This window comes from Mchenga conophoros, linkage group LG3 (assembly GCF_057382185.1).
Source record: "Mchenga conophoros isolate Kocher_MC1m ecotype Shallow Benthic linkage group LG3, M_conophoros_male_GT1.1, whole genome shotgun sequence".
In the NCBI taxonomy this organism is placed as follows: domain Eukaryota; kingdom Metazoa; phylum Chordata; class Actinopteri; order Cichliformes; family Cichlidae; genus Mchenga; species Mchenga conophoros.
The window spans coordinates 84271507-84296890 of record NC_140528.1 but is presented as its reverse complement, the minus strand read 5'-3'; the positions used below and the strand labels follow the sequence as shown (position 1 = coordinate 84296890).

General features: G+C 40.4%; 1 protein-coding gene and 1 pseudogene across 2 annotated transcripts in view; one reads left to right on the top strand and one right to left on the bottom strand.

The window, feature by feature from the left end:
* The window catches only part of LOC146581185 (NACHT, LRR and PYD domains-containing protein 12-like), a 503983-nt pseudogene that overhangs the window by 298002 nt on the left and 180597 nt on the right, over positions 1 to 25384 (bottom strand). The gene's annotated exons all lie outside the window — the stretch shown is intronic.
* LOC146581175 (protein NLRC3-like) overlaps positions 19244 to 25384 on the top strand; it is a 442961-nt gene continuing 436820 nt past the window's right edge. The window contains exons 1-5 of the mRNA XM_085267560.1: positions 19244 to 19296; positions 21126 to 21257; positions 21342 to 21440; positions 21598 to 21696; positions 22460 to 22561. Coding sequence (XP_085123686.1) covers positions 21169 to 21257; positions 21342 to 21440; positions 21598 to 21696; positions 22460 to 22561 — 389 coding nt within the window. The 5' untranslated portion in view covers positions 19244 to 19296; positions 21126 to 21168. The remainder of the gene's footprint in view (positions 19297 to 21125; positions 21258 to 21341; positions 21441 to 21597; positions 21697 to 22459; positions 22562 to 25384) is intronic.

Sequence of the window (25384 nt, the reverse complement as noted above, 5' to 3'; positions counted from 1 at the left end):
AGAGAAGGGAACAGGAGATGGACAGATGGATCGGTGCTGCGGCTGCAGACTCTTCACCAGTCCCTCTTTACCAGTCGATTTACGTCCTTACCCTCTGTCACAACGGGACTGAACGGACTCACGCGTAGGCTCTGAGTAGGGAACAATAAAGGTTTTTTATTTACAGAAGCACCAGGTGATCTATTTACACAGTGGGGAAAAGACGGGTTCCGGGAATCCACACACGAACAGGAGGGGGGAAAGACACTTGCAGTCCACACACGCTCCAAAGTCCTCACTCCATCCACGCTCCACGCTCCTCTTCACACTCCACAAGAAACACAAAAGCTCGCTCCAATCCTCACACACTTGATCGCTCAGGTAACACAGGGGCAGGTCCAGGGAAATCTATTCACAGAGATGCAAAAGGTTACTGTAAGAAGATCGCTAGGGAAACACGAGAACGAACTGAGCTGGGGTTAACACTGACGAGAGTCGGCAACGGTCCAGCGACGAGAAATACAGGGCTGCCATCTTATAAGGAGACTGGAACACTGTTGGGTGATGAGCCACAGGTGTCACCAGGTGCGTGGGCCAAGGGCAGGAGCCCACAGATGAGCTCCGCCCAGGTAGTGAGAGAAGGAGGGAGGGAGAGAGCGGGGACAAAATCAAAACAAAAAAACACATGTAGCCACACTGAGGCGAGCGGGTAGACACAGGGACCCTGACACCCTCGCCTTTTTCACAAATGTCATGTATGAAAATCTATAATAACTCCAGTTATACGGATATCAATATCCTCATAAGTGAGGATATTGATAAACTGATTTTAACTTTTACTGATTTCTGTTTAGATATAAATTGATTCAAAGTGGTCAGATATGCAGATTCTGACCTTTCCTCTGGCAAATATATAAACTCACTGAAAACAGTTTGACTTTTCAGAGAGTTTCCTATCTATCTGTATTTTTACTTTAATAGTTAAGCACGATTAACATTTAGGAAACAAAAATAAACAAGTTAATAAATGAAATGAAATAATACTGATTTATATATTCACTCTGTTTACTTTTTCGATATAGAAATACAATGAAGACTTCCATGTTCCTGCTGGTGGCGCTCTCTGGCACTGTGCTCTGCATGACTAACGGACGTGTTCAGAAAACCAGCATATCATCAACATGATCCCACAAGGGGGATGTGATGATCTGATAGCAAACAGAGATAATAATGGTAACTGTAAGCGCAAGAATACCTTTATCATTGGTGACTTTAATCAAGTTAGAACAATTTGTGATCCAAGCAATTGTATCAATGCAAATAGAAATCTTTATAAAAGCCCCACAGACGTGCACATTCTGTATTGTAAACTGCTGGGACAAACAACGATACCCATTGTACATCCAGATACAGATGAAAAGGCGTATTGTAATTGCATGTGATAAAATCAATACTTTCCTTCAGCCTGTGCACTTTGAATGTTGCTCTTGAGTTGAGAGATGCTGTAAGCTTGCTGCCATCTTTAAACATCACTTCATGATGCTGGTTTAGATGCTTTATAAGACTTTGTTACGTTTCTTAAACAGTGATGAAAATAATAAAGAGGAAATATGAGAGAAGTGATTTTCAGTGAATGTTGAAAAAAATCCCACAATAACAAAAATGATGGCAACATTGCTACACTTTGCTTTCTTAGCTTGCATATTGTACATTTTCACAGTTGTTTCTGATTGGCTCCATCTTCTCTCGTTGTCACAGCTGTTGCTCAACTTTCAGCACTCATTCAATTAAAAAAACAACAAACAAAAAAACCAAGCTGCTGCTGGTAAGGTTGGCATTCTTGCAAGACTCAGTAACACAAAACAAATAAAAAAATGCACATCCCATGTTTATCCCATGTGATTCCAGGCTGAGTTTATGCATTTATGCTTATTTGTTTATAAAATATTATAAGCTGGTCTGAGGTCATTTGTTACTAAAGAAAAACAAACAAACACTGTGTCATTATTTAATCCACTAAAACTAAGACACAATGCAGAAGCAGTGTGTGAAAACTAAGTGCACCTTCACTGGTGTAGCATCTGCCTTAGAAACAATGAAGTCAAATGAAACTGTTGAATCATCTCTATGTGCTAAAGGCTCATTTTAATGCAGCATTAATCACGTTGCTTTAACAGTGCTGCATTTTAATAATGTTTATCACGTTCTTTGTAGATTTTAATTATCACCATCGTCGCTGTGAGAACATGTCTGGTTGGAGCAGGCGGCACTCAGGGATCATGTTGTGTGGAAGAAGAGTCATGTGATTGTTTTTTTTAAAGATTTTTTTCTATGAGTGCACAGAGTGTGAAACAGAAAGATAGGATCGACAGAGAAAGCTGATCATGTCTGTTGTGACACCTGCAATCTCTGACTAGAGTTTTAGGTTCTGTCAGGCAGCTAACACAAAGAAAGCCTGGCTTCATTGTACAAATACAACTTACATATACAACACATGACATATTACACAGAGTCATTATTTATTCAACAAAAACTAAGCCAGATGCAGTTTTTGGATTTTATTTCAAAATGTTCTTATTCTGATTGTTTACTTAATATATTTAGACACATTTGGTTTATTTCTATAAAAATGATATTTTACACAAAACTTCAAACAGCTGCCTGCAAACATGGCTCTTTATTGTAAAGCCAGGTATGAACAACAACCTGCAGCTGCATGCTGTTGTGCTCATTGGTGTCACATTAGGTTCTGAACCACAAACAGAGAAGTTTCTTAGAACTGCTGGGCTAGTGATGTAGGTGTTGATGCAAATGATGGCTTAGGGTGGTGCTACGACAGTGTATAAAACTGAAGCTCCCAGAGCCAAGTGTTATTTGTTCTTCCGTAACTGAGGTGAACTATAACCTGCTCAGGTAGAATTTAATAACAGCGTGTCTGAACTGCTCGTCTCCAGGCTTCACGTCTCATTCTGTAAGAACTTGTTGTTTGTTTATGAACTTTTTAGAAACAACAGACTTTTGTATACTTCCAAGAAAGAGGGAGAACTGACTCTTCTGCCACACTCACATTCATCTTTATCTGTCATCAGTTCAGATAAAAGCATCACTGATTATTCTGAACACTGTTTTAAAGCTTCTGCGTCACTCTGATTTCTTCTTAAAGTTGGCAGACAGGATTGTGAAGAAGGACATAGTGGATCCCCCCTTTTAATGAGCATATTATCTGTGAACACTGAATACAAACAACCTAAATGCTCATTAAAGAAGCAGGTTGGCTCATAAAGTGCTCTGTACTTGTTTTATGCAAGTGCTGTTTCTGGAAACAACCACCATCTGTAACCAACACAGGACTTATTGAACTGTCAGGTGTGCAGACAACATGGCACATTTTGGGAACACCTATAGTTGATGTCTTAATTATGAAAATAGCTACTATGTAGTTGATGCTTCCTGTTCTGCCAGAGCAGGTGCAGCCTTTGTGGAAGTGGGTTCCACTGGACCAGCGTCTGTGAACGATCCATTGTGGGTGATTTTTTTTTTGACCTTACATCTGTGTGTAAGGACCAACCACAACCATCTAAAATCTTTGCATGTTATTTTATCTTCTGTGTAAGAAGTACACAGCATACCCTGATGATCAGCTTCAAGGGTTCTCAGTGTAGGATGCATACAGTATGTCATGCTGAAATATAGAGCACTTACAATAGAACCCACTAGAAACCAACTATTTTAGCCTGGTTCCTTAAATCTATGGCATTTTTCCCATGCTGACTGATATGCTGCTCAGTGTCTTTTGCTGTCTGTCATGATCCTGGGCCATGTTGGCCCAGCATTCTTAGTTTTCATATGTTTTGTGTGTTGTTCTTTATTTATGCCATGGTTTCTGTTAAGATGTTCCTTATTTGATTACCTCCTGTGTGCCCCTCTGTTTATCTGTGAGCCCTCGTTTCCCCTCCTTGAGTTTTATTCCATGTTTTCCCAGCCCGTTATGTCCGTGCTCTCCCCGTGCTGTCTCTCCTCCTCTCTGAACCTCCGTGTACTTCCTGTTTTACTTTGACAGTCTCCCGTCAGTGTTGCGTTCACTCCTGCCGTGTCTTGTTATGATTATCAGTGTCACCTGTGTTCCCCGTGTGCTCCCACTTCCCTCGTTAACCCTCTGTGTATTTATGTCTGCGTCTCCCTCAGTTCTGTGTCGCGTTCTCCCTCATTCATGGCCGTGTGTTTCTCTGTGTATTACGTTATAGTTTCCTCGTTTAGGTTGTATGGTTTCTCTCTCCAGCAATAAAGCTGTGTTTTGAGTTCATTCCTGCCTCCGTGAGCTTGCGTTTGGGTCCTCATCCTGCCTGCACACAGCCGCAACCATGACAGTCTGCTTTTAAATCAGATGTCACTCTGAACATAAACACAAGCCACAGCAGCCCAGCTGTCTTAGCTGAGTACAAGGATACATTTACTCTCTTTGTGTAAAATATTGTGATGATTTTACATTATATTAGGCAGGCAGCTGCCCAAATTAAACCGTGACTATTAGCAGTTTGGTTATTTTGAACGCCTCGGCTGGAAAAAATTCAAAATGGTTTGTAAGGTTGGCCACAGCTTTGTATGTAAAGGGGAGTTAGAAGATTGCTTCATATTTTAAGATTGATTAAGATTAATTAATATTTTTAATTGTTTTATTTTACATCTCACCTTTTACACTGCATTGAGTTGCTGCCATGTGATTGGCTGAGTGTACATCGTTCTTTGTTTCAAAATGGACTTAATGCTTGGTTGAACAGTTGTGATGTTTATCTCCTTAGATTTATTTTTTATTTTCATGATGAAAAATGGTTTGTTGGTTCATACCTATGAAGTTACAGTGTTTCTGAAAAGCCTAAAAAGATGCATTGTTACCATAGTAAACTTCAAAACAGACTTTATTATATGATATAGTTATAAAATTGGATAAAAACTGACTTCAGCATAATATAAAATAATGTGTTGTCACTATGTATGCATTGGTCAACTTTCAGATCTATGAAGTTCAGCTCCCCCAGCTGTGTCTCCCTTCTGTGGCCCATTCCCTCATTGCTACCCTGTGTATTTAAGCCCTGTGTTTTCCCACGCTTGGTGTCGCGTCGTACCCTCAGACCCTGCCTGTGTGTTCCTGCTTGGTTTCATGGTTTGGTTTCTGTTTTTGTTTCATGCCAGCAATAAAAGCTGTGGTTTTAGTTACATTTCGTCTCGGAGTCCTGCATTTGGATCCACATTTCCACCTGCCCGCACTCAGAGCCCTGACATCAGCATAATATAAAATAATGTGTTTTCCCGATACCTGATTTTTAGCACTATGTATGCATTGGTCAACTTTCAGATCTATGAAGTTCAGCTCAGTTATCTATGTTTTCATTTTTAGTTTCCATTTGCATTTAGATGCACGGCCGATTCTCTGATGTGTGATCTGTTTCTACCTGTGCTGATGCTAGCAGGACTAAAGCTGATCAAGCAGCAGTAAATATGTGAAGCAAGGCTGAAGGATACACTCATAAAATGAACAGAATCATAAGAATATAACAGCACGAGCACTGCAAATGCAACTAAACCATGTTGACATCAAATGGTATGTTATTTGAAATCTATATGAAATAATGACACATCTATGTTTTCCAATTTATTTTATTTATTAATTTAATTTTTTCCACAGTTGTGTAAATCAGTCTGTCTGTGGACTGCCAGCCAACACATCCACAACACCAACAACTCAGACAGCACAAAGCCTTTTAAGTTGGCGAGGCGTGATAGCAAATGCAGCGCAGGTACATCCATCTCACCTGCAGCAGCATCGCAGACCACGCCCCCCCTCCACACCACTCTTTCCTCACAGTTGCTCGCCATCGTTGCGCTCAGAGGGTAGAAGGTCCCGATCGAAGTGCACAGGTAACTTCCCTTCACATTTCACGACAATGATCCTGTTAGTGAGAAGCCTGCCTTCATACTGGCAGCTGGGTTTCCTGGCTCCCTGATGCTTTAGCTTACATTTAATTATGCGAAACGTTGCGGTACTATACGTCATGCCGCTATTTTCATCGTAGCTCCCATCACCTCTACAAATGGATTTGACCTTTGCTGGAATGCTGAGGATGAATGTGTTGGTTTCCTTACAACTGTTGTCAAGTTTGTAGATATTCCTATTTGATATTTCTGTGTTACACAGCTTTTCAGTCATCTTAGCATCTACATGCTGTCTTCTAAACTTTTCATAAGGTGTTTCTTCAGGTCGGTGCTCGCTTGGTTGAAAATTGTTCACTTTGGAAAATCCGGAAGCAAAGAGCAGCACGAGCATCATGCAGACAAACAGTGTCTTCATCGTCTCCTGGAGAAGAAAACACATGGACGTTTTTCCACATTAAGAATTTGGCAGATACATCCTTTTGGATCCTGAAGCTCAGTAAGTCGTCTTTGTGAGCTGCAAACACACACGACAAGAGGACTGATAGACCTTTTTCTTTAAATGAAAGAAGTCGTTTTATTTATAGTTTTCTTTTTTATTTATTTCTAATCATATATATTACTTTGTTCTCTGTTTATTTTTTATTTTTCAACTGTTAGGACGATTTCTAAATATCCTGAACAAGCCTGATCTGGACGGCTCCTGGAAGCAGATTCAGGCGTGATGATGTCATTTTCAACTGGAAAAAGAAGCTTTGAAAAGCTGAAGTAGTTTAAATGTTTAGATATTTAACCTTGTTGTATTACTTTATATTTTATATTCATCGTATTAAGACATCAAGATATTTGTTTTTGCCTTAAAATTTTGTGTTTTAATTTATACTTTTTGTTATTTTTTTTTATTTTTTTTGTCATTTTGCCTTTTTTACTTGATGTGATTTGGATAAATATATATTTATATCTACAGATATATTGAGAGAGTTTTCCTCTGGGTTTCACAAGCCCATTTTATAGATAAAAGTCCAGGTCATAATAGATCCGGTTCATTAAGAACAAAGTTTAAATCCGATTTAATATAAAAGCCTTTCTGCACTCAGTTATTCTTTCCTGTCATATGTTTCAGTGTGCTCTGTAGTAACAATGACACACTGCAAAATAAAAATAATAAGACACTCACCTTTTTTTTCCTTTACTAATGATGATGATTAACCTGCAGTGGTTCAGGTATAAGTTGGTTGTCTGGAACAGCAGGTGATGAAGATGTGGTGAAGGGTCTGTGGTTCATGTATATAGTGGGTTCATTACATAACTGGATAGGCAACATCTGACAGTCAGTTTAAATAAGATCTTGTTGTATTTGAACACAAATCAGCAAAAACAGGTCTCTCACCGTGCAAATATACAGCTTACGTAAGTTTAGTGTGCTCACCGAATGCAGTGTTTAGTGTAGCAGCAGAATTATGACAGTTTATGGAGATGTTCAACGTGAGCCTGCTGCCCAGCTTTAAAAGGAAAATCATTTTAAATGATACATAATAAGTTCTTACCAAAAGAGGAATGCAGACGGAGATGAGCAGAGATCTCTTCTGCAGTTCAGATGCTGCTGTGAGTTCTAGTTCACTTCTGTCACAGAGGAACAAAGTGTGTTTGGATCTGGACACTTTGATTTTTATACTTCTGATCAGCACCACCTCAAATAATCCTTTGCATCCACACCTACATCACTGGCCCACCACTTCTAGGAAACTTTAACACTTCCCTGCTTGTGACTCAGAAAGATAATGCAAATATGATGACCACTGACCACAAGAACCTGCATGTAGATGCAGCCTGTTTTTCCACATCTGGCTTTAGAAAAAAAATTAATGCACAAACAAATAGATTTAAAATAAAAAGATGTGTTGGTATATTTTGACCTTTCAAATAAACTATTAACACTTCTTTTTTCCCCTTTTTAAGTATAATTTTTGGCAAATAAAGTGAATGTTTTGACCATTTGCAGTTAAAATGTTGAACAATCTTTTTATTTTTGTTTTACTACCAGTTGGTTGTAATAATTTCATATGAGGGTTTAAATGGATGTATAACAAAACAAAGGATAAAAGTATATTTAAAAGTATATTTAATGAAGCTGATCGAACAACAGTGCAATATGGCATGATGACAGTGTTTACAATTTTGGCAGGAGAACAAAAGATAAATATTATAAAATACAAGACATGAAAATCTCAGAGGTCAGGGGTCGGGGGCCCAGGAAGTCTGACCCGCAGATTCCAGGTCTGACTTCGAGTACATAAAATATCATCTTTCTTGTGGGGAAGGAGCCTGAGTTAGAGCAGGAAGTTACACCATATTGATATTGTTGGGGTAGCCTCAATGCCAGTGTTGGACTCTCCAGTTTCCTTGAAGGAGGTTTGACTTTGTGCCATCGTTGGCTGGACTCTGTGCTCATTGATATCCCCGTATCAGTGAGTTAAGACACCATGCATTTATTTTCTGTGTGGCACACAACAAGAAAACAAGCCAAGAGAGAACACATCAGCCTCCAATGACAGTTTATTAAAAGGTTTATTGGAGGTTATTTGTTGTGTTATTGAACCTGTGTGCTAATGAAAGAGTGTCCTTAATAAACGTACTCCATAAGGAAGTGTGTTCACAAGTGCACAGAACACATTAGGGCACAGGTCAATGATCGGTTTTACAATTGTATTGTCAGATCGATGGACACTTTCGGATACTTGGATATTCAGGTGATTAGAGGAGCAGAGATGATCAGCTGATCAGGATTTGGTGGTGTGTTGGATCAGGTGGTGGAGAGATACAGGACAGGCCTGACATACACAAACGTATAGTGAAGGTGCAGAGGCTCAGATCTGTGACATCGTCCCAGCTCAGTGTCCATATTTAGATGTAACAGTGCTATAGACTTTACCTGACAACTTGTATGAGTAATGTTTTCATCTCAGGCATGTCAATTTCATTTGTGAATATATTTTTAATACTTGTACAACAGATTTTTTTGAGTGTTAAATAGAAATTATATGCTGAAACTGAAGTGATGGGTTGCACTCTTTAGTTCACCCCTGCTCTCGAAACAATGTAGGTGGTCCAGTTAACATATTTACATTTTTGCTGTTTCACTTGCAAAATATTTCCAGTGTGACATTTGATCAGGTCTTGTAAACCTTGTCGTTAACCAAGCAGTCACTCCCAGGCTGCTGTGCTGATCACCGGATCTTAACTTCATTGTCACAGTGCACTCAGAACAAAACAGCCATGCAGAGATATGAGTCACAGTGACATTAAAACTGATGAAGACCGTCGTCGTTAGAACCAGCAAACTGAACGAACTAAAAAAGATCATCTAAATTCAACTGGTCTAAAATATCAGGATCTCAGTGTTAAGTCCATATTTTTGAAGTAGAAGCTTTTACTGGTTTTACTTAAGAAAAAGAAATAATAAGGAATTGTTTTGGAATTTGTCCAGGTTAACAGATGAAATCATGTTCAGTGCTTTGTCCTGTCAGTAAACACAGATTCTTTATTTGCACTGAATGGGACAGCATATAATTTCACTGCTTTTGGCATAATGACAATAAAAGATAGTTTCAAAGTCTGACCTGCAAAGCCCGTCCACCCAGTGTCCTCCTCAGTCATGCTGGTTGCATGATTGCTGTAGAAGTGCTAAACTACTGTGACCTGATTAATTGAACTGAGCTCACACTGCAATAACTAATCAGTGAGGTGGTAGTTTAAGTACTTCATTACCAAAATGTATAAATGAAGTACATCAGAAGATGTTGGGGAAGAAGCACTTCACCGGGTGGGCCTGGACCCCCGAGGCCTGTCCCTGTGCCGACCTCGTCTGAGTCTAATAGTTTAATAGATTCAGTTTAATTTAATGTTAAGTTGAACTGGAGTTAACCAGAATCCTTTACTCTTCCAACTCCTCTACTTTGTCTAACAGTTAGCTTAGCTTAGCCTAGCCAAGTTTTCTTTGCAAAATTGCTAATTGCATGGTTTCAAATTGCAGTTTTGATTTTAAGTGGACTAATTGTTCAGACCTGCTCTGGGGCCTGTCTGAAGTATTAAATTGACATATATTTGTCTCAACACCTACGCAGGAGAATTTTTTTGTAAGTGTGAAATGGAAAATAGAAGAAGAAGTAGAGATGTGGGTGTTCCTATTTACATGTTTTTATTTTCTGTTTCTTTAGCCAAACATGTTATTTGATCAGAGCACCTGCCTGTACACCTGCTGTTAACCAAGCAGTTATTTTCAAGCTGCTACACTGATCACAAAGTCAGGACATATGAATGACAGGAAGTGTCCAGTGTCACGTAGCGATATTAATGACAACAATGATGGGTCAAAGCAACATATGAACATTTATTACGATATCCTGATAAATGTAATGCAGCGGGATAACTTCTACAGTTATTATGTTAGTGATGATGCCTCTTTGCTTTTCATTTATTCACAGCTTTGTGGCGTACGATGGAGTGTCAGGGCCACATTAAGATGATAACCTGCCACGGCTGCAGTACCCTCTACAACACAGCTTGTGTCGATGATTTAGTGAAGCAAACTGATCAGCTGTCTCATTGTGTCTTTTGTGTGTTTGGTTTTGTGTTTTCAATGAACTGAAAGCCCTCTTTAATGCACGAGGGTGTGACCATCCACATTCTCTCATCTGTCCAGTGTCAGCCATTCATTTTGTGCAAATGGTCAAGTCTTCCAAGTGTGCGTGCTTTTCCTTCAGCGTCTGTGTTACTCGCGTCCAGCAGATGGCAGTGTTTCACTGTCTGACGGCTGTCTGAAGCTTCAGCTGGATTATCCGTTTGCTATGTTTGCTATGTTACAGTCAGTGGGGAGGAAAAACTCGTTTTTAACAGGAATATCTAGACATGAGTGATTACTGCAGTGGGGCACTATCTGTGCTATCTATAAGAAATGTTAGCAACAATAAAACTCTGAGGATCAGGGCTCCATTTCACTCCAGTGTTCAGTGGCATTTTAAAAGAGTGAATACCGACGCTGAATGTCTTTGTAAAGCAAAAGCACTTTGTTAGCCTTTACAGAGCAAAGCTATGGATCAATGTGCAGTGAAGAAAAATCGAGGTGGCCAGTCTGTCCTTTCCTAACCAATCACAGAGCTCCTTACATTGCACCATGTGGCTAATTTGTGTTTTACTGATATTGCTGGGCTGCTGTCAATCATTTTGTCTTTATATTACAACAGAGCATTGACCTTTAACCTGTTTAATTCATACTGAGTATTTAAAAAAATGTATTATAATAAATTCTGCCTCACTGAAACACCATTTTGCATTAGCCTCTATCACCTGACTTGTCACTGATGATATCACTGCATGAGCAGGCGAGCGGTAGCGGCGGGGGGGTGTAGGTGAAGCTCGTGAAGAACAAAATTCTGTACGAGCGGACGCAGTGAGTCCAATAACCAGGGGTAACTGGAAATAAGGTGTTGTAGGCTGGCTTCCACAGTGTAAAGAGACACTTCTCCCTCATGCTCTAACAGCTGGTAAATCAATTTAGAAGCAGAGTCGATAACGGCCTCCTGAAGCTCCCTAGGTGGGGTGACTGCCGCTGGATCCATATCTGGCTGGTCCGTACTGTCACGGCGGGTGAGGAGAGCCGTGTGAAAATAATAAATGAGGATCCAATCGCAGGCAGTAGTGGAGAAGTGAAGGTGGTTTATTGAACACAAAAATAAATATGGACAAACAGCAAATGGAGCACGAACTAAACTAGACTGGAAACAACTAAACTACAGAGCACAAACACACGGGTGAGACATGGTGGATACACAGACGGACCAGCAACTACAATGACAGAGGACACGACTTAAATACACAGAGAAACACAGGGGAATTACACACAGGTGGTGGACACAGCTGGGAATAATCACCAAGACGAGACAGAGGTCAAACTGAACACACTCACATGAGACGCAGACCTTCACAATAAAACAGGAACAAGAAACCATCACACTAAGACGCAGACTCGACATAGAGAGAGAGACAGAAAATGACACATGGAACTAAACTAAACCTGCAAAAACATGACAACTCAAAATACTGGGTCAAACTGACCCAGAACCGTGACAGACTTTCTATAATGTTTTGCTTGAGCATGTCCTGCTTTTCTGTAATGTTATTTCTACAGCCTCTTATTTCTAACCTCTTGTGTACCTCTTTTCAACCACTGGGAGGCGCTACAGCTTCATTCCTTTCACACTAAGGCAGCGGTAGGGAACTCCAGGCCTTGAGGGCCGGTGTCCCTGCAGGTTTTAGACGTTCCCTACCCCTGCACTAAGGCCTTTGAAATCTTCATTAACACTGAGCTTGAAATTTCTATCAGTCGAATGCAAAGGAGTCCTGTGGTTGTAGGACAGAGGTAGGGAACGTTAATCTGCCATCATTTAGATTATATGACAACAACCTTCAAATCTGAAGTCTCAGAAATCTGCTTCATGTACAAGTTCCTCCAATAATCAGGGCTAATATCACCAAATTGTACATAAACAGACTTTTACATGTTAAATATTTCTCAAATATGGGGAAAAACAATATAAAATACTATATTATTAACAAAATATCTTAAGATACAGCTACAAATTGCTTGAAACATTTGCAATGAAATATATAAAACAGCTTTATTGTCAGTGAGGACAAAGTTATAGTGATGCTGTGCTGGAGTGTTCAAAAGAAGACAGACATGAAGTATAAATATTGTATAATATTAAATATAAGAAAGAACAAAGTTATAAAAACATTAATAATTGAAATCTGCAACAATATTCACATAAAGTGTAAAATACAGAGTTAACTGTTTAATAGGTAAAGTTTAGGTCTTGCAGTCGAACAATGATCCCAAACACAGCAGCAAATCTACAGCAGAATAGCTGAAAAGCAAAGTCCAGACCTCAACCTGGGACATTCAGAGAGCTGTGCTTAAATAAATGCCCACAAAGCTCAAAGAACTGAAGCAACGTTGTAATGAAGAGTGGGCCAACATTCCTCCACAACAATATGAGAGACTGATAAAGTCAAGCAGAAAACAATTACCTCACATTTGTGCTGCTAGAAGTGTTTCTAGTTATTCACAGGACTGTAGTTTGAATTTAAAGAAATGTGAAAGTGCACTGAAATTAACATAAAGTTATTGCAATTTTTAAAAAAAATCAAGAAATCTAAGAGGAAGAAACAAGGTAAACCACACAATTGTTTTCCTTATATTCTCCACACGGCAATGCACATAACAGACATAAAATATTTGCATTTATCAATAGAAAATATACAATTTTTCCATAGTCATAGCCAGGCCCGATTACTGCCAAACCTGTGCTGAATCAATCACTTAAACAGGACCTGTCTGACAAAGTAGAGTAGACCAAAAGATCCTCAAAAACTACACATCATGGCGCAATCCAAGGAAATTCAGAAGCAAATAAGAAACAAAGTAATTGAGATCTCTCAGTCTGGAGATGCAACGTCAAGATGAACAGAATCCAGTTTCTGGGATCCTGAAGGAGAATGTCTGGCCATCTGTTCACGACCACAAGCTGAAGTGCACTTGATCCAAAGCACACCAACAAGTCCACCTCTAAGCAGCTTAAGTAAAACAAAAGAAAGACTTTGGAATGGCTTAGCCAAAGTTCATACGTGAATCTGATTGAGGTGCTGTGACCTTGGAAAGGTGGTTCATACTCAAAAACCCTCCAGTGTGGCTGAATTACAACAATTTTGCAAAGATGAGTGGGCAGAAATTCTTCCAGCACCTCGTAAAGGACTCATTGCCAGTTATCCCAAACGCTTTATTGCAGATGTTTCTACTCAGGGTGGCCCAACCAGTTATTAGGTTTAGGGGGCAATCACTTTTTCCACACAGGGCCATAATAATGGCCGCCTTAATAATAAATGCCTTGATTTAGGAACTACTTTTAATGTTTACTTGTGCTATTTTGCAAAAAATAAAATCTCTGCAAAAACATCAAAACTGCTGACCATCTGACCTCAATATGAAATTATTAATCTTTTGACAAAAAACATTTAGATTTGTAAAAATAAAGAAACCATAGAGGAACAAACAATGTTGTTTGCTACGTTCTAACATGGCAATCTAAATAACAGTAATGCAAACATATATATTTATCAATAAAAACAGATCGCCTTTTCACTGTTAGAAAAGTCAAGTATATCAGTGTTTGTTCAGCTTTCATAAATGTAAGTTTGTAAGTACATAGTACATTTTTTGGTCCAACTTCTTTTAATACATGCAACACATTTCAGAACATTTGGGACAGAGACAACAAAAGACTGGAAATACTTCGTAAAAATCTGGTGAAACACTTTAAAGCCAGTGGGATTAAATGGGAAACATAAAATTTAATACTAGACAAAGACCGATTGAATCATGAAGCAAAGAATTAATAACTAAATCACAAGTAGAAAATGTTATGCAGATATTATTGGATAGATTTTGGTGTAGAAAAAAATGACAAGAAATGAAAAATGAAAGTTATCTGGTCTTTTTCTTTAAAGAGTAGCCTACTGCAGAGCAGCTACACTGACAAACACCATCATCACCAATACTGCAGCTAATACAATGATCCAGGAGGAAACTTGAAAAAGCAGGAAAAATGTGACACTGATCAAAATGAATACATCAATTATTGATCAAAGAGAAAATGCATACTAGCACAATGCATTGTTATTGCATCTCAGTTTCTCACCATCACTGATAATCTGACGTCTGCTGGACCTCAGGAATCGTCTCCATCACCTCTCTGTGAGGAGCAGAGAGCACTCGTGCTGCACATCCCACCTGTGTGCTGTGTTTACGTGAACCTGAGAGCACAGCTGTAGTGGTGACAGTGAATGTAGCGTTGGTGTTGGACACACTGACAGTGTTGTACTGTGAGAAGCTGAGGTCTTGTTGTGAGAGTGTTACAGTGGGAGCAGGTCGACCAGTGGCTGAACAGGAAACAACCCAATCTTCAGCAGAGTTTGACTCTCTGACATCAACAACAGGTTCATGCAGCTCTGTGAAGGATCAGGAGATATAAAATAAGGAGCATATTGTTAAAGATACATTGACTTCTAACACATGTAACGCATTAAGGTAAAATTTCTTACCATAAGGATGTGTTACACGATTTATAAACCCCAGTTTGTTAATTATTTGTTCATTATTCATAACTATATACTTAATTTTTTTAAAATTAAGTGTTTTTGGTCAAATGGAATTTCTTTTTGGGTAATTTTAGCCCCTTTTAGCCCTCTGCCAAAATGTTTTAACCTTTCTGTCTCTAACAGTAAAACATCGTTCCTTTATCTTCTGTGTCTGGTGTGTTGGTCAGGATTAGCTAGCTTGGCAAAAAGTTCACATTAAACAAAGTGTGTTACTGTGAGGTGTGTGTTCGTACTATGAGTCACAGCTCGAGTTTTCTTGCGGGTGAAGGTTTTTCACCTCACTGTCATTCTTGCATAAAAGTGTTTGACCCCTTCAGGAAAAAAAACGAAATTTGGGATTATTTTTTGTTTTGTTCATTGTGTGTATTTGTTTCTACTTTTTACTTTTTCTTTTACTGTGTACAGCACTTTGGTCAGCCTGTGTTGTTTTTAGACATGGTTATTGATTGATTGATTGATTGATTGATTGATTGATTGATATGTCTTTGATTAAAATACAGCCTACTCCACATCCTCCAAGTTACAGAGAAGAGGAACCATCTGGGGTGAACTTGTGCACTTGGTATTGGCTGTCATGGTCCCTGTGCCTCTCCGGCTCGCTCATGTTGGCCACAGGTTTGTTTTGTTTTCTCTCCTGCTTCCCTGGGTGGAGCTCATTGTGGGCTCTCACCCTTGGCCCACGTATCTGCGGTGATTTCTACACCTGTTGCTGATCAGGCGGCGTCCCCCTTGCCTATTTAACGCTGCGGCACGGAGTATTCAGCACTGGAACGTTGAACCTCCCATGTTCGTGCTCTCAGCTCTCCTAAGACAAACTCTCTCAGTGTTGTGTGGCGTATTGATCTAATTGGACTGTTTGTGTTTAGATCTCCCCGGAACTGGTGGCGGACCCTGACCTGTGATCCCTGTGTGTGTCAACATAAGTGGAAATTGGAGCGAGAGTGGCTGTGGAGAAGCGAGTGTGCGTAAGAAGAGGAGTGGCGGAGTTTGGGCCGAGTGGGGAGCGAGTGTGGATTCCTTCCCCTGGAGCCCTGAAGCCCTGCCCCATTCACTGTATATACACATCACTGTGGTTTCCCTTCTATGTTCATAAATTGTCAACCCTTTGCTTGCCAGAACGCTGCCTGCGTCTGAATCCATCTGTTAGCCCTGACATTGGATACCTGGAAATCAGTGAAGGGACCATTAATGCTTCAACTTGTACACAGGTTTGAGAGCAACCACCCAAAAGCTTCTGCTAATAAACACTAGTCTGTGTTTGTGATGCAAATGTTTCTGGCTGTGTTCACAAACATTTAGTAAGGTGAGTGAGGAATATTAATACTTATTATTAGATCATTAGCAGACTGTAGAACTTGACTGCACGCCAAGGTGGCAGTTCAGCCATTTGATTCATGTTGCAGCAGCTCATGAGTGAATGAACATCGTGCAATAAAAGTACTTCTAGAAGTACATTTTTGCAAAAACGGACATTGTGGAGGAATGTAGGGAAGACACGAGGGAGCCCAATATTTGACTCAAACGTTAATCGCTGCATCACACAACTGAACATTCAAAGCGCCAAAACCTAACCCTCTCACTTCCCGTTACACTGGGTACGAGTGGAGCTACCTGGTGGTATGTACTTACATTTATTTAAATTTACTTGAGTAGGGTAGAGTCATGCTAATGACCTAATAATTTTATTCAGGTGTGTTGCAGCAGAGATACATTTCAAAGCTTCAGGACGCTGGCTCTCAAGGCCTGGAGTTTGACACCCCTGCTTTACACAAAGATGGGTTAAATCACAGTGCAAAGAATGAATGAATAAATGAAATATAAACAATAAATAATTATTAAATAGTCTTACACATCAATGTCATTGGTTGACTTTTGAAGTATTTGAATCCTTATTGGGTTCCCTGAGTGACAGAAGGATTAAAACACTTTAAAATCAGTACTGAAAATATGTGCAGACATTACTGGATAGATTTAGGGTTAGAATCAATAAATCACTATCATGTTAAACACTCTTAGAGTTCAAACCTTCGTAGAAACATAAGTCCAGTATCATGGAATGAAACCTGAAGGTGCATTTGAGGGTGCAAAACGTTTCGTCGGCATTGTTGTGTTTGTTTGGGAGAAAACGTACAAACATACAGTGCAGCACTTCAGAGTTACACTGCTAGCGATCGAAGATTTATCAGAATCAGAATCAGAATCAGAATGGGTTTATTGCCAGATGTTGAGGTTTACAACATTAGGAAATTGCTGCGGTGCTTCAGTGCAAACAATAAGAATTAAAGTGCTATGTAGAAAGAAAGATATGTGCATGAGATATACATGAGAATAAGAATTATGAGTGCTACGTAGAAAGATATATACATGAGTGCAGGTGGTGATCAGTGCCAGACATGAAATGATGCAGTGACACAGCGTAGGGTCATGTGTTAGTGGCGGGGACAGTCATGTGGTTATTGTTCATGTGTCCAACAGCAGAGGGGAAGAAACTGTTCTTGTGGCGAGAGGTTCTGTAAATTCGACAAGCTAAACGCATTCTGTACTGTACAGCAGGAGTCCCCAACCTTTTTGCACCACAGACCACTTTAATGTCAGACAATATTTTCAGGGAACGACCTTTAAGGTGTCGCGGATAAATACAACAAAAGAATAAAAAAAAGAAACTGTAGTATTTTGTAAATATAATAATAAACGTGACTTGAGCTGTGCGCCAACAACAATGACAGTGACGTCCTCCTCTCTGCTTTTTAATGCTCTCTGGTCGCTATGGTAACGCGTAAATAGTTCTTTCAAAATAAGACACACAACTACAACCATACATTTCACACCGGAGGATCAACTCTCGCGGAACGGTACCAAAAGACTCACGGACCGGTCCGTGGGCCTATTAGGGACCGCTCCTGTACAGGAGACACTGGACTAGATTGATTGACAATGGTCTACAGCAATCAGAACGCACAACACGATGTACTGTAAAAAAAATAAATAAATGAATCAGCGAAACAGCAAGTGTCACTTTTGGCCACGAACAATTTAGGGGATGGTGAATTTTTTTGAACAAACCCAGAGTGTTAAAAAAAACTTAAAACCATTTTTATTTCTCAGCAGCATCAATAGTAACAAAAACGCAATTTAGTTTCGCTGTCAAAGTCGATTTAACTGAAGTTACGTGTTTCCGGTTACTGTGGAGCTCCACAGCAGCTGCAGCCAGAAGCTGTTTCTACAGGATCCTGATGGACACTCAAAGCTTTTAGAAAATGTCCTCATTAGTTGTTTGCAGCAGAATATCAACCGATGTGAACCAAAACAACAAAAGTGCTCTGCACATGTGTGTGAGACTACAAATTCTAGAACCAGAACTGCTGATTTCATTACTCTGAACTTTTAAAGGCAGATTTTGTATCTGAGAGCAGGGACACTTGCTGTGTTCAGTGTGACTCGTCTCTGCAGAAGGTCAGGGCTCTGATAGTTGCAGTTAGCGGGTGACTTACTGGGCAGGTGGATCCTGAGTGTCTGTTGGAGTCAGGGTTCATTGTGGTCCTGGTTGCTACTGGAAATAAAGAAACAAAAGGAGGGTGTGATGTTCAGGAAGTACAGACTGTAGCTCAGCAGGTAGAATTACTAACTGGAAGGTTGGAGGTTTGATCCCTGGCTGCTCCAGTCTGCACGCCACGGTATCCTTGGGCAAGATGTGGAACCCCGACTTGCTCTCCGATGCATCCATCATAGTGTCATTGTTAGAAAAAGAAGTGCTTGTGTGAATGAAGCACGCTGTATAAAATGCTTTGACTGCTCATACAGAAAAGCAGCTCATAAGAACTGGTTCATTTTCCAGATAATTCCACTATTAAGACAACAGACATTTGGGAGGCTTTCTCTGAGAGTAACACTGAAAGTCTTGCTGCTCCTCCACAAAATGAACTTCAGATTAAAGACACAGCTCAGATAAACACAACTCAAACTAATCTACACTATTTTTCTTTATTACGCAGCGTTTTTATAACTATTTCCAGATGTTTCTAAAGATGAAAACAGAATTAAACTCCAGCCTGATGCGTTTCTGAGGTTCCTGACTCTGACCGTCCCTCAAACGCCTCTCTGGGCGTTTCCTTCCGTCGCTTTTACTTTCGCTTTCGTGAATGTTGTGGCGCAGTTGATCGTCTCCATGTTAAGGTAACGTTAGCAGTCTGTACTGTTTTCCTGGCTAACATCAGCTGTGTGCAGCTTAGTTTCAGCATAAATCTGCTTCGTTTTATGTGAGATCAGAGTCTAGGAACGAGACAGAAACAGTTGATGATCAGCAGCTGAACTCGATGTTACTGTGGATCCACTGACTGATGTCTGTAGGCAGCTTCTCCTGCCTCCATCAGTCTGTTACGGAAGCCCGTTTCCGCCACAAAAAAGGATCCATTCTCGAAATTTCGACTTATAACTCGAAAATTTTGAGGAAAGTAGCTCGAAATGTGGAGTTAGTTCTGCCAATCAGTAATCCAGCTACAATGCGCACTCAAACCCGCATCGCAACAAACCGGCGCTTTCGAGAGTACGTTAGCTGATATTAACGCCATGTGATTCAGCTAATAACAGAAGGATTTCATCATTTGTGAAGCCACACAGACAATAATCAGCGACTTGTGCATTTATGACTGGCTGTTATTCTGGTGTCTTAGCTGTAGCATTTGTAGCTGAGGGCTTCAGCTTCCGGGTAACAAGGAAATTACGTCATTCACGTAAATGACTGATTGACAGCACTAACTCTTAATTTTGAGTTAGTTTTTTCAAAATTCCAAGTTAATAAATCGAAATTTCGAGTTCTGGATCCTTCTTTTTTTTAGTGACGCAAACGGGCTTCCAGTGTGTGGATGTTGTTTAACTGCTGACAGTGAGACAGGCTGTCCTAAGAGTCGCTGCCAACACTTCATCTATAAAATGCATTTCTCTGCTCGTTCGCTATAGTCTGCTGTCGTATTTGTATGCAGGTTATTTTCAGTTTAACTGGTGATGTTCATTCGTGTATTGTAGGTGAATGCGTTGATGATTGATCATAAATTAGTAAACTGGCCGTTTTTGTTCAATAATTCCTGTTTCATGTTCAAACCGTCAGACAGAAACTCTGCGTTTGTTTTTATGTTCTTCAGCCTGTTGTTCTTGAGGTCATCTGTGATGCGTTCAATGACCCTCCACATGCTCTGAGGCTCATTTGAAGAGAAACAGAACTTCATCTTTAGAGCATAAGTGGGTTTTTGCCCTCTTTATGCCCGCGGTCAGGCTCTGTTTATTGTAGTATAACACTCATAGGACACAGTGACCCGCTGCACACACACTGCACACACACTGCACACACACTGCACACACACTGCACACAATGACAGCTGCAGAGTTTGTGTCTGATGTATTAAGTATGAAACACTGTTGGGTTAAAATCTGGTCAGAATGAATCCAGGTGCAGGTGTGTCAGTTTAGGACCACTGGACTAACATCCAAGTGCTCACAATATAAAGTGTATTCTGTAGTAACATCCTGGTGTTGCAGCAACAGTCCCACATGGAAACGTCAACACTCAAACTCAAAATCTCTTTTTGTCAACAATAAAATGACAGCAGACCAATTTGATCAAAGTTGGTAAAAAGCTTCAGAAATTAGTAAAATATTAAAAAGTGTCTGGATGCTCAATCATCCAGGTAAGGGTTAGGTTAGTAATGCTGTGATTGCAGACATTCCCCAACTCTCTGTGAATGGGACTCATGGCCATTGATCAGTGGTTGTTGATCAATGGTCATGACCTCCCAGCCATTGTGCAAATGTCCTGTTTATAAGGTTGGAAACCTGCAGTCAGCTGAGACTGAAGGAGTCACCTGGATGAGTCATGAAACGTTTCTCCCACTGAAAACATCCAGATGAACAGAATCAACTTTTGGGGATTAAAACGTGTCTGAATTAATCAGTGGGTGCTGAGTGGGTCAGTCAGTGTGTCGCTGGGCTGATTTGTGTTTCCTCTGCAGGTGAAGGTAGAAAGTGTGTGTGAGCTGATGTGAATTGAGCAGCATGGATCAGTGTGAGGACAGAGAGGAGGGAGTCCCTCCCTCTAAAAGCACTCTGTGTGGGGAACATGAGAGCCAGACCAAAGCTCAGAGGTGAGATGACCATCTCTAACTGTCCATGACTCTTCTCCATGTCACAGCTCAGCACTCACATCACTGCTCCATCATTATTCACAGGAACCCGCCTGGACCTCCACCCAGAAGTGTGTCCTCTAAGAGCAAACGGGTGAAGCATTTCTTTCGTAATTTAGGGCGAAAAAAGTCATCTGACAAAAAGTAAGTTCATGTCAGTATTAAAATGTTTGAAATTTTAATCAGCTTTTTACTATTTAACGATTTAAATAATATACTATTTAATACTTTATTTATACTTTTTATGTAATGTATTGGACACATTGGATGTGACACATGTTTCATGTTCACTTATTTTTAGCGTCAATGAGAAACCATCCAGCTCTGTGTCCTTAAAGAGTGACTGGTCCAATCATCGATTCATTGATTTTAAATCCCAGCCTGTGTCTGCTGCAGAGAGGTGAGCTGTTAGTAACAAGAACTCTCTGATTTAAATGATTTTGATGTTTCCTGGTTTCTAAAATGCATCTCTGTAGCAGAGCAGTGTCTCCAAGGACACACAGGCTCAGCTGTAACTGTCAGTTTATCTGGTTTAAGACACATTTGGACTCAATTGGCTGTTTTTAACTATGTATTTTAATCAGAGGTGTAAATTTAGACCTCACACATCTGGATCCTAAACTATGATAGAAACAGCTGCTAGCAGTGGGTAGTTTGACTTTGATACGCTGCTCTAGAAAGCAAACAAAGGTTTGTGCAGCTCCTCTTCAGAAAAGTGTTCAGAGAGCAGCTGCTGTATTAGACAAAGGCTCGTCGTGTGAGCCCAGATGTGTGTAACAGCTGGATGAAGGAGAACCATCACAGTCGCGTCTCCATCCCGCCTTTATTAATGAACTTCCTGTTGCTTGCAGATGACAGGAACACAAAGTGTTTGTGCCACGTGATGCTGCAGGATTTGTTAACGTGTCCATGATGGTAACATCTCCTCGTCTAACTGCAAACACATGAGCGCTCCTAACGGCAGCTATCACAGCCACACAGGCAGACTGTGTCTCACTGTTGCATTCAGGGACATTTGTTTTCCTGTAAAAAGCTGAACTCTAATCTAAGAGGACTGTTACTGACAGGAAACAGCTGCATTATCTGCAGTCTGTGTGATCACAGCTGCTTCAATCACTTTATCAGAGAATTGATCATTGAATAAAACATGTTTGTGTCTGCAGAGGTCAGAGGTCACAGTCTGCAGGATCCAGCTGTCCGTCGGTGAGGAGTGACTGGTCCAAAGATTACCCTCCACACTTCAGTGCTGAACCTGAACCAACGAGGTCAGAGACCTGTGATGACTCCTTTACATGTTTGTGTTTTCCTGGATAAATATGACCAAAGATTCATTAAAAAGGTAAAAAAATATTAGACTTTGTCCTGTAGCGCTGTGTGGCAGGCAGGATTGGACCCAAACACAACAGGATGAAGTCAAAGAGGCAGCTTTATTTCAGCTGTGAACATGCAAACAGCAGAAATAAGGAAACATAACTGTAGGTTTGCAGTGAATGAAGCCTCAGCTCGACGCTCCACTTTGTCCCTCTTTTCCTTCTCCAAACAGCCACATCAGGAGTCTCTGATGGAGTTTTAAAATATTTAATTACAAATGTCCAAAGATGGGTTCAGGATACCTGAATCCACAATTATTAAAGCTAAAATAGTTCACAGGGTTTGGACTTTGTTAGGTGACGAGAGAACATCAAAGTGTTTTTTATCTTTAAACAGTATTTTTATCACTTCAGTTGCTCTCACAGCCCTGTTTGTTATTTTAGTAAGTAAGTAAGTAAAGTTTATTTATTAAGCGCTTTTCATAGACAGGTAGTCACAAAGTGCTGCACACAGAGATTAAAATAAACAGTACGATAAATAGCAAAATGCACAATATACACAATATAGAGTTTAAATGTGAATTAAAAATATAACAATGTAAACAGCATTGGTCAACAAAAAGCTTGTTTAAACAGTAAAGTTTTTAACTGTTTTTTAAAGGATCCCACAGAGTCAACCAAACGTAGTTGTAGAGGTAGACTGTTCCACAGTCTTGGTGCCACAGACTGAAAGGCTCCGCCCCCTTTCGTCTTCAGACGTGTTCTGGGAGCAACCAACAAACTCTGAGTCTGTGAGCAGAGACAGTGAGCAGCAGTGTATTTAGTGAGAAGCTTGGATAAATAATCTGGGGCCATTTAGTGCTCTGTACGTTAAAACAATCATTTAAAAAGAATTCTAAAATCTATTGGGAGCCAATGTAAAGAACATAAAATAGGAGTGATGTGAGCTCGCTGGGTAGAGCGAGTTAGTAGTCTGGCTGCTGCGTTTTGTACAGCTTGGAGGCGAGAAAGAGATGATTTATCCAAGCTGGTAAACAGGGAATTACAATAATCTAAACGCGATGACACAAATCCATGGACAATTTTTTCCAGTTCAGCTAAGGAGACCATATGTCGCAGTTTAGAAATATTCCTTAAATGAAAGAAACAGGAACGAGACAGAGACTTTACATGTGAGTCAAGGCCCAAAGAAGAGTCAAATATTATTCCAAGATTTCGAATATTTGGCTCAGCAGAAGAACAGAAAGGGGCAACAACTTGACTGATTTTAGAATATAGATCAGGAGGAGCTATGATCATGGTCTCTGTCTTGTTCTAACAAGGTAGCTGTTAGAAAGCCAGTCAGAGATTTGAGTTAAAGCCTGGACTAGGGTGGACAGCCTATCCAGCTGATGAGGCTTAACCAGAGCTCTTATGTTTCACTCAGTGCTCCCACCAAACACCTTGGAGGACACATTAGTGTGATTTAGATTTCATTGGTGTAAACACCAGTCACACAAGCTAACCCATGGAGGCAGCAGCAGGCTTTGTGTTTGGTAAAGTCTGTTGGCTTAAACTAAGAGAGTTTAGTTTGTTAGCACAAAGAGCTGTCAGCTAAAGCCCCGAATGCACTTTGAATACAGACGAACTGAGAAAAACACTTTAAATACAGCAAACAGTCAAACTGACCACATGTTTTTCTGCTGATCATCCACAGCAGTACGTTTAGCATTCATGCTAGCAGCAGGCTATGACTGTTAGGGTTGCCAACCGTCCCTTAAAAAACGGAATCGTCCCGTATTTAGAAACAAAAGTACACGTCCCGTATTGAGCTAATAAGGGACTCACTTTGTCCCGTAATACAGTGAGAATCAAAAGTAGTCTATAAATGTTAATGGAATTAACGCTTTGTTTGAAAACATAATTCCCAGCCCCTCTCCTGCTTTGTGACCAATGAGCTGACAGCACACTTATGACAATTCAGATTACCGCTCATCTCATTGGTCGAGGAAAGGTCGCTTGCGGAGAAAATACCGGAAGACAACAGATGACCACAACAAGAAGCATGGCCAACAGGGAAACAAACGCTGACACTGCGGTGCAAGTCTCGGACGACAGTACACCTAAAGCTGGGCAGACACTGTGCGATTTTTTTCAGTCACGTTATTCAGCTCCTGCTCAAACTGCACGATTGACTCGCAGTTGGTAGGTCACGATGCAGGTCTCACACTATACCGCCCGATGCTCTGATGTGACCTGAGTGCTCACACTGTGCCTCCATATAATGAAGGTTATAACAGAAAATCTGTCGCTCTCTCTCTCTGTCTTTCTCTCACACAGACACACCACCACCATCAACTTTGCTAAATTGCTAATGAAAAACATTGATCAGGCAGCTGTGATTGAGCAGCAATGTAAATCCAACTATGTTCACGGTTGTTGTGGTCGTGATAATTTTGTGATGCCACATCGAAAAGGCTCTGATGAGCTTTCCAAAGTTCTACAGTTGTGCCTCCATCACTTGTGTCCAGATCACACGCTGCACAGCCGTGCTGCTCCGTCTTTTTCACCGACGTTTACGTGTTTGCGCGCGAGCAGTGTGAACGGCTCACGAGCGATTGATGATCGGGAGCTGGTCGTGAGGTGTTAATCACTTCTCGTTACCCCACGTATACTACACGATGAAGGCCAAAATCGGTCCGATCGCCAAAATTGTCGCACGACTCAAAAATCGTCTCAAAATGGGCCAAAAATCGCACAGTGTGAGCCCAGCATTAGAGCAGCAATATTTGTTCCCCC